The 16,325-nt window shown below is 39.5% G+C and overlaps 1 protein-coding gene across 6 annotated transcripts in view; it reads right to left on the bottom strand.

The window, feature by feature from the left end:
• Positions 1–16,325, bottom strand: part of FRMPD2 (FERM and PDZ domain containing 2) — a 78,094-nt gene that overhangs the window by 39,391 nt on the left and 22,378 nt on the right. For all 6 annotated transcript variants that reach the window (XM_030030467.2, XM_030030471.2, XM_030030470.2 and 3 more), the window contains exons 8-18: positions 15,660–15,744; positions 12,286–12,436; positions 10,577–10,648; positions 9,728–9,902; positions 8,807–8,957; positions 8,572–8,710; positions 7,527–7,679; positions 5,098–5,283; positions 4,033–4,189; positions 1,234–1,444; positions 232–335 (exon numbers count right to left, since the gene is read on the bottom strand). In XM_030030467.2, coding sequence (XP_029886327.1) covers positions 232–335; positions 1,234–1,444; positions 4,033–4,189; positions 5,098–5,283; positions 7,527–7,679; positions 8,572–8,710; positions 8,807–8,957; positions 9,728–9,902; positions 10,577–10,648; positions 12,286–12,436; positions 15,660–15,744 — 1,584 coding nt within the window. The remainder of the gene's footprint in view (positions 1–231; positions 336–1,233; positions 1,445–4,032; positions 4,190–5,097; positions 5,284–7,526; positions 7,680–8,571; positions 8,711–8,806; positions 8,958–9,727; positions 9,903–10,576; positions 10,649–12,285; positions 12,437–15,659; positions 15,745–16,325) is intronic.

The following is a 16,325-nucleotide window of genomic DNA, read 5'->3' as shown; positions in this document are numbered from 1 at the left end:
GGCACCATTGATAGAATAATTTTATCATGAAGTCCCTTACCACTGGTCCTGATGGAAAGCATGAGTGAAAGGGAAGAAAACAGCTTGTCTTGCTAAACTCTGGGTTAATTCCCAGGACTAGAAGTGCAAAAGGATATTCTTTAATCTGTAAGTAGAATATGTTTTGGTCTCCTGCTATTGAAACAATAAATATGGAAGGGTACTGTCTCTCTCTATGATTATTATACTCACCACTGATTGTGTTCTGAGTTGAATGGATAGAGAGGTAGTCATAACTCCTTTGCTTTCCATTCAAATTGATGTGCATTTCTGACTGGGATAGCCCTGACGTGGATCTGCACGGCAGGAAATGAAGACTGCATTACAATAACAAATCAGCAATGGTATTTAGCACTTTTCATTGTCATTAGTCTGTCAGAGCTAAGTTGGGAATGCACATGTTTATAGCCTTTCAATGAGTATTCTGATTTCTGGGCTACATTTCATTGTAGGGGAGAGGTAGTTTATCCTTGCCAGCATTTGCTTCCAAATAACAGCTGCCATTAGACCACTCACATCATGACTGATTTCCCCCTGTGTTTTTCTCTGAGCTAAGTGCAGGCATCAGGAAAACACAGCATAGCCTCAGCATGATTCATTTAGCCCTGCTGTCCATTTAGACAAAACCACATCTGAAAGTTTTTCTGGTAGTTCATGTTCTTCTTAGCTCTATTCTAACTCTTGGTATTCTAAAAGGCACTAGAATTCATCAAAGGCCTTGAGACTGCATGCAGCTATAGTAACCACCTACACTGGTGAATGTACCAATGCAAATGAAAAGGGAAAAGTTCTTACACTGTTCTCTATGATTTGCACCTTTAGACATGGAGGAATCAATTAGGTAAGACCTGCTCAAAACCAGCTTCCACTGTGCATTCAGTTCACATACTGCCATTTCCAGAGAAGATACACAGACATTAAAGATTTTACTTTTATTCTCCATTATTTTTATCCTTCTCCATAACCCAGTAAGTGGTTCATTCCTGAGTCTGGTACAAATTTAAATGTCACTCTTTTTCGAGTTCTTATCTGTTAGACTGTTAGCTTCCTGCCTGTGTTTGCACTACTACTGGCACCGTGGAGCCCCCAGGCCAATAAAGACTGAAAAAACAAAAAGTCTGCCTCACAGTTTACCATAGAGGTTTTCAAGGATATAGTCTATGACTGAGTATTCTTACACACGTTTAAACCTACCTGCCAAGATTGCTTTTGTCTCTAGTCCTGTTGTTGGTTTCCACACTGAGGTTATCACAAGATTTGCTCATCATCCCAGCAGAAAGGTTTTCCAGGTTTGCTCCATAGAGCACATTCTCTGAACGAGACAGTCTCTGAATCAGGGCAAGGTGTTCACGCTGAGCTGCATATGCAGAGTTTGGTTTGTCTATTTCCACAAATTTACTCTCCTCTGAATAAGAAGGGAGAGAAGGGGAGGAAGGAAAAATAAATCCACTGATATTATCCCATCTTTTTAAGCTCAAAGGTGCTTCCTGTCAAACCTTTTGAAAATGCCAGCAAAAAAGATTGACATCACAGATTCATTTGTTCTGGTATCCTTGAGGATATCTAGGCCTTGGAGTGAGTGGAAAGGGTTTCCAATCCATTTCTTTCATAGAAAGCATACACTGTATTTAGATTTAATTTCTCTGAATTATACTGCAAATTCACTTTCCACAAAGACATGTACAATTCCACGAAATGTACAATTCTGTATAATTTAAACCTGAGTATCTCTGTAAAGTATATTTTGTAAGCATTTGGTGTATGAGAAATATCTGTCTGTCAGAGACTGAATTAGCCAGGCTGGTGGTTTTCCATCCTTCACAGGCCCACCACTCCAATATACATATATCTAAGAAGACAGGAGCTCTGCTAACACATGGTCTCTTAAGTTCAGAGAGAGGCCAAGGAGCTGGCTGTTTGCTCTGAGTGATTTGCACAAGTGAAGTTGAATAGGGGACCATCTTGGTGGCAATGCTTGCCATCCAATTTTCCACCTCTGTGTGAAATCTACTACTTGATTAATGACATCTGGGCTCTGCTATATATGAATCTATCCTCTCAAAAATTTTTATTTCCCTGAAACAAGATAGTGCTGGAGGAGGCATTGTTAATTTATTTAGGTTCTCAACTGGTGGGCTGGAGAGGGGATTTGAAGGAGAGAGGGACTGCAGGCAACTGGAGACACTTCGGAAAGTGAAACAAGAACTCTGCTTGGTACAGGCTAGCACAAATATGGGCTTTAATTCTGTTTGTACGTGACAGCTGACCTCCCATGTTTTTTCCTAACAAATAGTAGCCTGAATGCAACTTTCTAGAACACTACTCTGCAGCATTAAACCTAGGCTCCTCTTTCCTCAGTGACTTCGATCAGCGGCATTTGTTAAGGTATCAGAAGGCTTAAGTGTCCACAGTATTAGCACTGTCTAAGAGTTGCCATGGTGATTTCAAGGTAGGGGGTTGCTAGCAAGTTTTGAAGAGATGGTGACTTATACATCTGAACAGTACAGCAGAAGCAAGAGTTTCCTTCATGCAGAAAGAGCCTTATAATCTCTTACAGCCTCACTGTGGTGGCAAAGGCAGAATTTTGAACTACTGTAGGTCATTGCCTTCACAAAGTCTTTTTTCTGGGACAGCAAGCACACACCGAACCTCAGAACCTGCAGTCACATGGTTTGTGTAAGTCTGGCTTGTTTCAGTGATTTGGGGTGCTTGTAATCAGGACTTGGGTTATAATTTTCTTAGCTCTCAATCTTTTTGTTCTTGTAGATATGGAATATAGTAATTTTTATTAAAATATATTACCACAAGCAACACAGGACACAGGAAACCTTAAGATTCACTATTAGCACTCATTTGTATGCCACAAATCACAGTCCCACTAAGTTATGTTTGAAGCTACAGGAGCCCAAGCCACAAAAGGTGCCTTGAACCTAAATGTCATCCTAGCACCTTTTTCCATGTAACAAATTTGTGCAGGTGGAATTTCACCTTTCATGAAATAATTTTAGTGGGAAAGAAGCAATATATCAATCATTCTGTTATATCCTATGATATAATTTGTTGCCAACATGCTAGCAGTTTTACTAGAGAAAGGAGTATCCCAGCAGATAAGGCATGACACTTGATTCTCCTGCTATGACTTACTGGGTCGAATACTCAGTGGTTGTAAATGGTCATGATTCTGTTCAAGGCAGTAGATGAGCTAGTGAAAACTCATGTTGCTCCACTGAAGTCAAGAGTGATGACAGTCATCAGCTTAGGCTGTTATTTCTTATGTGCCTTATTTTCCCCATAATGATCTTCACATATCTTTACAGAGCATGCTGAGAACTGTGGGTGAGAAGTGCTATGTAACTGCCCTGGGTTGAGCAGAACCTTGTCTTAGAAACTATGGAAAATCTGAAGTCTAAGGAGTTATTAGTCATATCTTCCACAGACATGGCAAAGTCTAAGATGATAGCAGCTAGCAGCTACATAGTTGAGTGGGCATGACTGATGTGCCTTTGGTTTAGTGGTTTTGTCCTGGGACTGAACTGTAGGGTTGAACCCCTGTCTTATGCAAAGATAACCAGTTAACTAAATTCAGCTCCAGCATATCTGGGCACTACTGTAGTTACTCTGTGTGTGGAACATTTCTCAGGTTACATTTAGGGTAAGTCTGATACATTTCTTCAGAATTCTCAGCAGGCTTCCTGAAGGGAAGTCTAATCATGGGGTTTTTTTTAAATCTGAGTTTAGCTACACAGTTGTGATCATCAGAGAACCCCTTTCCACCCCCTGCACGTGCCCACTCACATACACATGCTAAATTAGACTTACACACCTCTAACCTCCAGTGAAGTAGGAGACATTATTTTGTAGTCTGCAAATGAGGAACTGAAGCACAGTGAAACTGATGTGGCAGGTTCTGAGTCTCAGCTTCACTGAATGCACCTTTCCTAAAACCTAACCTTGTCCTATGGCCTGAACAACAAAAGTGCATTTATACCTCACCTGATGAAGTTTGCCGAAGTTGCCTAGAATTCATCTGTGCATTGAATTTGTGCTGGGCAGAGCAGAGGTCCAGTAGATATTTACATGTCTTTGCTGTATCAGTAATGAAGGTGTGTTTCTTGCCACTGAAGCTGCTTTCAATCATGAATTTTTTTCTCTAAAGGGAAAAAAAACCACAGCATGCTTCATATGTCAGTCATTACACTGAGGCACTGAAAGTTCATTTGTTTAATCTTGTTGGTTTGTCCAGTTGTATTTATGCCTGGCTGCATGCCTTCTGAGTGCAGTAAATGCCTATCTTAAATTCAACAGTTGTTAGTGAGGTGTTTGCCATTGGGATCATAACTGCCCTATGTCAAAAGTCAAGAGCCTTTGGACATTGACTGCATTGAGAGCAGGTTGATAGAACTGGAAAAATTTGACCCTACATGTGTTAAAAGGATTAAACCAATTTAATGTGAAAATGAAAATATCTTCAAGGGGCAGAAGGGCCATTTTGGGAGAGCAAACAGACTGGGAAATGTCTGATGCAGGTTGACACCTACACTGTATGATGGTAGATTGATATACCTCTGATGACAGGATACCATTTAGAAGGGGTCACAGTCTTGTCACCAATACTGGTTTGTTAACACACATCAATATACTAAGAGATGAGGATGGGAATAATGAGATCTGGAAAAAGGGAGACATGATCCCAGGACCTAATGTGGGTAGGAAAACAAAAGAAAAGAGAGAGAAGAAAAGATGAGAGAGGAATGGATATGGAATACGCCATAAAGAGGTTTGACATAGTCTCTGTAACAGTCAACACCAGATTATTCAATTTTATAGTAATTTGACTCCAGCCTTGGCAAAAAACCTCCAGAACTAAACCTCACTAAGAACTGAGTATCTTGGTATCCACATCCAGATCCAGCCTTGATTTTAGACTGTTTTCAAAAAGGACTTGTCTGTACAGAATGAGTCTAATTCTGGCTCTGAATGCAATAGATTTATCAAAGTACAGGCAGAAGGGGAGTAAAGTAGTAGAGTGGAGAAGAGATTCACTTGGTTCCAACTCACATGAGCTGAAATTCTCTCTGTTTCACGCCACTGGAATCTTAAACTGGCAATTCTTGTGTGATTTTTGACCTCATACACAATGATGCCTTTGGCACAAATTCCCAGGATGATGTCCCCTCCTGCTCCTTTCTTCTCTTGGGACACACGATAGAATAACACTCCATATTCAGGAAGTTGCTGAGTCACCTTGTAGAGAAAAAGTGCATTTACCATGCATTATTCAAAAAGAGCATAGGAAGAAAAGATAGGTAGATGGGGGAGGAAATGGTTTTGAGTCTACTGAATATTCTTTCACTCTGTCAAGAAACCTTTGAAAACCCTTACCAAATTTTCATACCTACTGCCTCACAGAATCATCACCTTACTTTGGTGTGTCATAGAACCATTCCATGCATTCATTTTCCATGTGTAAAATTGAAATAACACTTTCCCACATACCTCATTTGAAGAGGTAGGAGGATTATGTAGCTTTCTGCACAATAATCTAAACATTACAGTGGCACTGAGGTACTCAACAGTACTGCTACTTGGCACTTGTGTGCATTTCTGAATAGAAATCCATGCAGGATTAATGCTCCTTGACTACTGTTAAACATTGTTTCTTTCCATTTTCTTTTCTGTGTCTTTGTTTCCTTGAGCAAACTCAGAAAACACGAGGTACAGCAAATATGATGACCTTAGTAAAACTGCTAATACTTTGTTGCCAGGACTACTCTGACATTGTTATGGGCTTGTGTGGTTTCTTTTCTACAATAGCGATGACCAATTGGAAATATTACCTGCAGTGACACCACAGCTCCCAGCCTGCAATGAGCTCACTCAGGTACATACACCCATTCCTTCATGGCTATCTTCTTTTAAGAACAGACATTATAAATTCCCATTGCCAAGAATCTTAAGTTACAGGGTTTGCTAAATTGCACCTCAGAGTCTCTCACCTAAATATAGTGGTGACTTTTGAGGGAATTTCACTGTCCCAGAATTCCCTTCAGTGTCAGACTTTATAGTAACAGATCTTCAGTGTCTCTTCTTTCTTGCACAGTGCTCATTGCTGGGTGAAAAGTTAAATAGGATTATACTTCAAAGGACTGAGGAGCCAGCTTCTGCCCCTGCCATCTAACTGTGCAGAGGATACTCTAAGGAACTCACCCAGAGGTTCTGGGTGTTGTTCCTTGTCTTTCTACCTCCTGCACTTGGCCACAAAATGTTAAAATGTGACTCAAACCCTTTACAGAACTATGGAATATGAGGAAGGGTTTCTGTCCTCTTTTGTGATCTGCAGATCAATATAAGTTTATTCTAAAACTTTTTTTTCCCTGGGAAGCTAATGTAGAATCCTCAAATGACTTTTCAAACGTGAATGGAGATTTTCGGTGACCAAAATAAAACACTTTAAGAAGATCTGTTTTTCAGAAAGTATCCAGAGCACAAATGTTCAGGTCCTGAAAACTGGGGCATCTATAATCACTAGCTGAATGTGGGTTTTAATTTTTAATCCCTTTCATATTTGGAATTTGCATGTTCTTGCCATGGGGGCTATCTTTCTCACTTTGTATGATGTGTTGTCTCCTTCTACAGATTTATTCACTGAAACAGATACTAACAAAGCTGCTTTTCTTCATTGGATTTGCCATGCATGATGGGACTGTCATTAAGGCTAAGCTTCAATCTATTTCTTCAATTCCACTGACGGTGTTAGATGAGGAACTAACATAATTAAACAGCAGCTGAACTAAAATGATGCTATAAATAAAAGCATGTGGCACTGCAGCAAAATGGCTAGTGATATTTATCCATTATCTAATCCCTGGTATTTTTCATTTGATGGAAAGCAGAGAAGTTTGGGGGAGAAGGAGAAATTGGGGGGGGGGGGGGGGGGGGGGGAATCCCACATCATCATGACACTCTAGAGACCTAGAGAAATAGTCATGTGAAAAAATATATCAGATAACTCCTTCCTCACTTCCAGGGTTCACAGGTACTTTCAAACAAATAATGACTACATGTTTAGAAACTGGCTGAACAGATGCTGTAGTTTTCAGAAGTCAAGAAAGTGCTTATTCCTATGTTTTATAATAATCTCTAATACATTCAATAGGTGTATTTATAATCATAAGGAACCCAGCCATGTTGGTAACATGCTGAAAATTTGTATCAACCCTTAGGATGTTGAAAATACCCTGAAATGTGCATTAACCTTTTATAAACTATCAGTAAAAGGAAACTTACATGCAAATGTGGTGTAAGTTATTTAGAGTGACAGTATCTATAGCAGAATGAAATTGTGAGGTTTGTGTTGACTATTCAAATTTGTTCACCATATTTAAAATCCACTGTATCAGACAAGAGGGAAATAATAGACAATGGTAAACGGAGAGGGGCTTTCTATCTCAAAATAAATAAATAATGTTTGGGGTATGGCAAGTTACCTTTAAAAATTCTAGTTCAGCTTCATCCTCAAACAGGGAACGATTCATACGATGTAATTTAGCAAGCTCTCGCTGTACATACGTGAGGGTCATTTTCTCTATTCGGCTTGCTGGAATGTAGTCTTCAACACGAAAATAGCTCTTTCCATGCATCTTTAGGAGAAAAAAATTGAAAAAACAAGAGAGGAGCCTTTTGTTCTTTCTTGACTTTTCTTATTTGGTGCATTTCCATTTTCAGGGTGACCCGTATGCTGAAGTCACCCTATTGCCATTTCCTAAAAGAAGATGGGGAACAGCAGGTAGTGTCCTGATGGCCAAATGTGCTGCTTGCACCTGTGCTCAGCCAGGTGCTCAAAGCACACACTACTTCTCTGTGCAGAGCGGAGAAAAGAGCTGGGCCTACAGGCATTCCTGAAGTCTTACACGTAGAGCTGACAGCTACAGCTGCATCAGTACCACCTACAGTGGGGGACCCAATGCCGGGATGGATCTGACCAGATGGATCAGACCACTCAGAGTTCAATTAATGGAGCTACACTGACTTATATAACTGAATATATGGCAGAGAACATAAATGGGTATTTTCTGTACACTTCAAAACTAGGGTAACTAGTTCAGCTATATCATCAGCAGCCATCCTGTCTTTGCAGCTTGTGGATCTGAGCCTACACACAAAATAGCTGTGAATATTTATTTTTCTCTTCCATGTTTTCTAATCTCTTTAAGCCCCTCTGCATATCCAAGCTCTGCCTATGTTGGAAATTTTCTACAGATTTTCTGGAGTTTCTGGGCTGTGTTATCAATTATGAAAGACCAAGAGTCTTTCATCACTCTGCCATATTTCCTGCCAAATTCATCTGGCTCATTACTACTCCTTAATCAGGCAAATTTTGCAATTTTTTAAATTATAACTGAAATGTGATCACTGAAGCATTTAGCTGAAATTATGTGCTATTCACATTTCTTTATTAAACTCTGTGACAAACAAAAGCTGCAAAAGCTGTTGAGAGAGACCTCTGAGAAATATTGTATTATTTATCCACACCTCAGAAACATAATTGCCAAACTCTGCCTGTAAAGCCAAAGCGCCGAGTTTCAGGGCAGTCTCATCATTGCAATATAATCGCTCCTCCAAAATATCTTTACGAAGCTGCAGGTAAAACTGATGCCTTGTCAAGCCATGCCTGGAACACAAAAGGGTTTAGGAACACAGGAGGAGCCTTGAACAGTCACCCTAAATGCTACTGTTTTTCCTGCTGTCAGCAGAACCATGTACTTACTGGATAACATTAAAGTGGTTGACAAAGAATTTTATCCTTAGAAAGAGTGTGAAATTAATGATGGATGTTTTCTTCTTGGGTTGGTCATTCCAGCCATCTGGGGCTACTTTGTAGAGTTTGGTCTCCTCATCCAAAAAGAAGAATTCTTTACCTGAAATGAGAATTTGTGGTTCTGTGATAAGTCTGGAGATAGTTCAGTGGCTCAAAGCTCTGCTGTCTTCATTCAGTGCATCACTAGCCATAAAAAATAAAATGTATCATGGATGTCAGTTGAGATCTACTTCTCTGTGTCATGGTTTAACGTATTGCTTCTTTGATGGAGAACTTAGGATAATACTTAGTGTGCAGTTTAGGAGTACAATTGTTAGATGCTGGATTGGTGTGGTATCTATGGAATCCCTTAAGAATTGATGGGGCTTGCATTCTGCTCAGCATTCAGGTTCTGCACCCCATTGTAATCCTCACACTCTACACACAAGGTATGCTTCTTCCTAGTGCCTCAGCCGTGCTTGCCATCAGAAATGGGCTAGGGAGATGTGGGTCTTGTAGACAAAATAGCTGAGCCTGTACTCCAACTTATATCTAGGAACAAAGGCAGTCAGCCTTCCTCAGTACAGTGCTTCCTGGAATTTCTGCTGGGGCTACATGGCTCAGTATTATTCCAGTGCAAGGCTGGGACACAGCCTTTTCTGCATAGGAATATCAGCCAGTAACAGTATGGCTGTGCTGATGCACAGTCCTAGGGTAGATACACTTTACATCAGTGCAGTACAGTTTAAACCAATGTACCTTACTTTTGCTTAAGCTTTGGCTGTGCTTTCCTCTCAGGATCTTAAAGGAGCTTACTGGAATTCATTAATAAATTGACTATGGAGGCACTGAGGGAGACAACTGTTATTGTAGTTAGCTGTGTCTCATTACCTTTCAGGTAAGCCAAGCCAAAGTAGAAATGTTCCACCAAGTTTGCATACGCCACCACGGTATTGAAGACATCTCTTGCCTTGGACTTGATGTCACATTGTACCTCAAGGCACTGCCCGTTGAGTAGAATCACATTGAGATCCCTTTGGGACAAATAGGATTTCCCTTTTTTAGTCTAAGAACATGTAAAAAAGAATGAAGAATGAGTGTCAAATACAAGCAATGCAAGTTCCACAGCTTTTTATTACTGAGGCCCCCTAGTCTCCTGTCTCTGCATAACCTGATAGAATTGGTCACAAGACTATGCTGTTTCCTGCCTCCCTTCTCATAAATTAATATCCCAAACATTTCTAATTTTTAAAAACCCCAGCTAATCCCAACAAAACAGCTGAGCATACTCAGACTCTACAATCACCAGGGTTATTCTAGATTTGAGGGTAATTCCAAATTTTCTTTGCCCTCATTTTTACTGCTGTATGCTGTCAGCCTTTTACCTTATCTTAATGAAAGGTAGAGGATGTGCCTGCAAACTGGAGGAGTCCAAGACATTGGCACTAGATGTCACATTGCATATTTGCTGTATAATCTTCGTCTCAAAAGTCCTGTGCTAAAGTGAGCATTCTTAGCTGACAAGGATAAATTAAGCTATTTTCACACCAACAGAAATAACTACATAGCACTGAGAATTAAATGATCTCCTTTCAAGTCTCAATACCTCTGCAGGAATCCTAACTTAACCTGGGAGGAGGACATGGCAAGAATACTGGGTTGGGACTCAGATGCAACTTACAAAGAGCCCCAACTAAAAGGTCACTAGATTAGTTCTAATTTCTATATGTTCATACTTACCACAATTGATCCAGGCAGCTGTAAGGTCACTGGTGGTTCACTAGACAAAATAATAAATTCTGGACCTGAAAACTGTAAGGACGCAATTTAGAAATTTAATAAATGTCTCCTTAAAGTAATGAAGATCTCAAACACCAGTACCAATGAAACCCATTTCTGTTGATCTGTACGCTGTAGCTAATTGACTTCAGTGTCTAATAAGGTGCAAATGCTGATTGAAGACTTCTCTCTGGGGTCTCTCCTGTGTGGACTCTCTGGGGTCTAATTTAGGGGTAAGCTCATGCTGAAGCCTTTTCTTCTAAAGGCACTTAACCAAGATCCATATCCTTTGCAAGGCACCTATTTTCATAACACTTACAGAAACTTAATTTCTTCTGAGACCTTTTCCCATTTGATTCCCAAATTACTATGAGGACAGTCACAGACATGTACACACATACATACACACCACTGTGATTTCATAAGCCTAGCTTCCATAGGGAACCAGACTAAAATGCAGAGCTGCTTTCTTCCTTGTAATGAAGGTTGACTGATATTTCTTATTAGCAGACATTGTATTCTTTTGCTTTAACTTCAACAAACTTTAACAGCACAAGATGCTTTTCTTCTTGCTGAGCATCCACCTCAAAAGATTTTGCGTATTGGTTTTTTTTTTTTTCAGATTCACCTATGCTTTTAGATCCTTGAAGAAGACAGAAATAACTAAATGTTTGCAAGTGGTAAGATGTGCATCCTGCCAATCATTCTCCATGACTTAGTACCTTGACCCATTTAGATCTTTTTTTGAGAAAATTTATGGGTTTTTTCATAATACTAGTATTGTCCTGCCAACAGACAATGCAGTTTTGTATCACATATAAAGAGGGACTAGCACTTTGTTGTAACAGTTGCTGGACTCTTTCTGAGGAACTTAATTATTATCCCAGCAAAAATCATATTAACAAAATTTAAAGCTCAATTTATATATAAAAAGATAATTTTCTGAAGTATCTAACTGAAACTCTTGATTGAAGTTCTACAACTGGTCAGTCTTGAGCTTTTGAACTGGGAACAGGCGAAAGGACTCACCAGCCTGAAACCTATCCCTTTAACTTCCACAGCAGAAAGCTCCATGAGCAGCAGCATTGTGGAGTTTTCTGTGATTCAGTTATTTCTGGATTTTTGTGATCCAACTGCCAAAAAAACATTATCCTTCCCATTTAAGAGAATCCTACAACAAATCAACAACTAGAAATAGACCCTTAGGTGAACTATTGGTTTGGCACACTCGCTGCTAACCTATGCTTTCTTTCCAGGTATACACTGTAAAAAAAAAAAAATTAACTAAGTCCTTTGAGCACCGTTGACCAGCAAGTCTTTGGGTTCAGTGTCTCTGTAAATGTTTTTGCTGTTCTGAAACTCCTGACAAAGTGGTTGATGAAAACAGTCTATGTGGTGTTTCATGCTTGCAGAAATCACACATGTAGGTCAGAGAGGGTTTGGTTATAAGCTTTTGCTTAGTCTTTATGGACAAGAGCTTTCACTGCCTTCAGTTCTGAGTTTTCACACTGGATCATGCCTAATTTGGAGTCTGTCAATTTAGAATACTCATCTAATGAGACGACTCAGTAGCTAATACACATGTCACTGGTGAACGACAACTGGATGCAAGGTTTCTCTTTAGTGACATTTACATTTTTAAATCAGCTTATATGTTTTTCATTAGTCACCTTTTCCTTCCTGTGGAACAAACATTTCTGTGATGCAGCAGCTGCTGTGTAGTCCTTTGTAGACACAGAGAAGGTGGAACCTAAACTTAGCAGGTTCTGTCTGCTGTTCTTCTGAGTTCCACCAGGGATTTCTTCTACAGCACTGACCGACCTTCAAAGAAAATGTCATGGTGAGCAATATATATAGCATGCAATCAAACCAACACAGACTTGAGGACAAAGAGCTTAAGGTACATTGACTGGCAGAATATTATGAAATCCAGGGCAATGTCAGTTATCAGTTATTATATGTTTCTTTACAGAAAAAGAAAAACAATTTAACAGGGATAATATTACTGAAACTCTTTATAAATAAATCTAAACTCTGCTTTAATTCAATAACAGTCTTTTTTTTTTTTTTCATTTGGTGAGCCAGATCTAGCTGGTTTATGTCTGGTGAAGCCAACAGGCAAAGAATTTAGCCCCGCACCTTTCTGGGAATTCTACAGGATGAAGTGAACTCCTCATTTCTTACTTTCTGAAGCAAAAAAGCGTTTGTTGTTATGTTATTCAGAATTTTCCAGGAATGGGAACTAAATTATTTGAATAATAACTCATTAGAATAAATTAATGTCTTAGGGAACTGAGGGAATTTTGAATTTAATTAAGAGAAAGATGTGTGAAATCTCAGATCAGAAAGCTCTCTTTATACTATACTTTTAACCCATAAAGTAAGGGTGTTTTCCACACAAGAAGAAACATGTATGCTTAGAATAAACTTAAAATATAATATATACTCTTATCAATGAGGAAAAAATTATTATGTGGTACAGAAGGAAAGGTTTTGTTGAGGTGGATATTTGTTAATTACATTTTTAACAAATGCCAAAGTCACACGGAAGCTTTTTTGTTATCCCAAAGTTTTATCCTTTTCTTTTGCATCTTGCAGAGTTGCTTCAGGGAACTATTCAGGGAGTTTCAAAAGGTTTTTAACAAAGTTACTGGGGTAGTTGCTGATCTCTTCTCCCTGGTATCCAGTGACAGGACACGTGGGAATGGTTCAAAGCTGTGTCGGGGAGGTTCAGACTTGATATTAGGAAGCATTTCTTTACTGAGAGGGTGGCCAAAGACTGACACAGTCTCCCTAGAGAGGTGGTCGATGCCCCAAGCCTTTCAGTGTTTAAGAGGAATTTGGACATGCCCTTAATAACATGCTTTAACTTTTGCTCAGCCCTGAAGTAGTCAGGCAGTTGGACTAGATGATTGTTTCAGGTCTCTTCCAACTGAACTATTCTGTTCTGTTCTATTTTATTCTATTCTATTGTATTCTATCCTAGTTTACATCCTTCTGTCTAAAGAATATCTGGATATTTTTGCTTCTATCAATGCAGCCTCATAAAGATCAACATTTAACTAAGAAATATGCCTAAAAATTACCTGAAATTACTTTTCTGGATATAAAAGTACTACTATCTCAAAACCCAAGATGCTTTATTAAGAAGACTTTCTTTTCCTGTGGAAAACATTTCCTGTTATTAGTCCTGTGAGGTGAGAGATGTCAGACTTGACAGCTGTGTCTTCTTTATATGTAGGCCATAGCCCTGCATATACTTACAAGCTTAACTTTATGAGACGTAAATTATGTCATTTGGACTGCTTACAGAAGTGAGCATGATTATATTAGTAAGCTTTATAGATAGTAAACCCATCACTAAGTTTTGTGTTGGTTGTCCTCCTATATGGGAAATTGGTGGTTTCCAAAATAATTATTTCCGACTCCACGGTTTTCATGGTACTTATAATAGGATGGTAACCTTGGTAGAAATTCAGTTGCAGATGCTTACAACCAAAAGTGGGGTTTACAGTCCTGAAGTTCTATGGGAAACAGCTTGCTGGAAATCTGGAGAAGAGAGTTCATCTTTCAGCGAAGGAGGGGAACAGTTTCTTGGCAGCAGGATTTTAGATCAAGGATATCAAGATGATACCCAGGTTGGTGGTCAGACGTGTGGCATTTTTTCCAAAATACTCAGGAAATAAATATTCTGTTACTGGTATCATTGCCAGGTGTGTGATGCATATATATACACACGCATATATATGTATGTGTGTGTAGTTAGACAGGTAGACAGAGACTTCTTTCTTCACGAAAGCTGCCACTATCCTGTAACCTGTTTGTAGTTCTGTCTTACTGCAGGTTTATAAGTGTACTGGGGTATATCACATCGCTCAGATTATCATGGCTGATTTACCAGGAAGTTCAAACTGTTTACTTGGGATACATTTAATTGGAAGTTGATCTAAATGCAGCATTTCCTGTGGGCCTGAATTGCTCATGTCATGGTTAAAAGAAGAAACTCCTGTTTAACTGGGTCAAGAACTCAATTTAAATGGGATGTCTGTAGGGATTACATGGTGCTTAAGTATGGGATTCTGGTCCTTGTGGTGCCTAGAGGCTAACAGTACTTAGATCTCTTCTTCATTTGGAAACAGCCATGACTACAGCTCCACTATGCTAACACCCAGTCTAGAAAAATTTTGTTTGGCAGCAGTGGTGTTTCCCTAGCTTTTGAAAAGGAGTTAGTATCAGTTGTACAATTCTCAGCTTTCCTTGTCTATGTCTACAGGGCTGCTGTACATGCCATGGCTGAAATGAGGCTAATCCTCATGACAGAGCAGAGGTCTTTACTGCTTGTGTTGTGTCCCTGGGTTACCTATGACTCTTCAGTAAAGTGGCAGTGCAGGGCTGGATATGGCTGACACGAGTGAGACAAATCAGTCTAAGAACTGAGATGGAAATGCAAATAATCCACTGAAAATGATGGATCATATACATGGTCTGTCATAACCACTCCAGAACACATCAGGCCTCTGCTAATGTGACAGCAAGGCCAGACCAGATCCAAAATCTGAATGTAGACAAATACAGACTCTGCAGAATGCGTTGCCAGTGAAAGCAATGACTGTTCATACCTTCTCAAGAGGTTTTTCCCTTCTACACTCTCTGTGGAGCTGCTTCCCAGTTGTTTCAGTCACAGCGAGCTATTGCTGCTTACCTGTCTGATTCTGATGGAGACACACTAGGGGCAGCTGTTCCAGGAGGCCAGTGACATCTGGCAGGACACAGTGGTAAAGAGTGAAGGTGGAAAACTTCAATGTGCTTGTTTTGTATAGATTGTTCAGGGCCCAAGCTCCGTTTCACTAGTGTATTTGGACTGTTTCCCTTGGAGCCAAACCGAGTTTAGGTGCACTTTAATTCTACATAAACAGTATCTATTACCAAAACAGGTTCAGATGGTGATCCAGGCATTCTCTGATAATGACATTGCCACACTAGTTGTCTGCTTCACTTGGCAATAAAACAGCTTCCATCTTTTAGGAATATGAGTTTTGATTACCTGTTTATGAAGAGCTTGTAGCTACTTTGTGTCCTTGACCCACTAAGGGTGGGGTCCCATGACCTGTGTGTTTGTGGAACTCTCCCTGAAATGAATAAAGGAAATTTCACAATTGAAGCAACTGTAGCAGCTCTCAGCATCAGATCTTGGGGCAATTACAACAAGAAATTTAGATTGGCTACTTCCTCTCTTGTGTCCTTGCTTGGGCATGATAAATGGCTATTTGATAAGGCTAAGCGTATACCACGCCAGTAGTTTTCCCAGTTCTCTAGTTATTGTTACTTCCTCTTCATAACCCTTCATGTGAATGTAATTTGGAAAATAGCTGTGTAGGTACAATGGCTGTTATTTCCATATGTATGGGGGTTATTTGTGAAACAGCTTTTGCTCTTCAGAAATTACCTCTAGTACTCTTTGTTCTTCTATTTCCAGGCTTAAAATCGGGGGGGAAGCCATGAAACTTCTCTGGCTTAATCAGAGTAGGATAAAAAAATCACTGAAATTAAAACTGTTTGTAAATATTCCACTGGTTATTTGCTACACTGAATATATTGTGAATGTTTTTACATCATAAAAATCTGGTGGGAATATAGGATGGTTTGTGAGTCATTAGCAAATAAGATTTGTACAATTTTTCACCTTCAGTCATCTCTGCTGCTACAGAAA

Source organism: Aquila chrysaetos, chromosome 11 (assembly GCF_900496995.4).
Source record: "Aquila chrysaetos chrysaetos chromosome 11, bAquChr1.4, whole genome shotgun sequence".
Classification (NCBI taxonomy): Eukaryota; Metazoa; Chordata; class Aves; order Accipitriformes; family Accipitridae; genus Aquila; species Aquila chrysaetos.
Note: the sequence above shows the minus strand (reverse complement) of the source record. Positions and strands in the feature narration are given on the sequence as shown.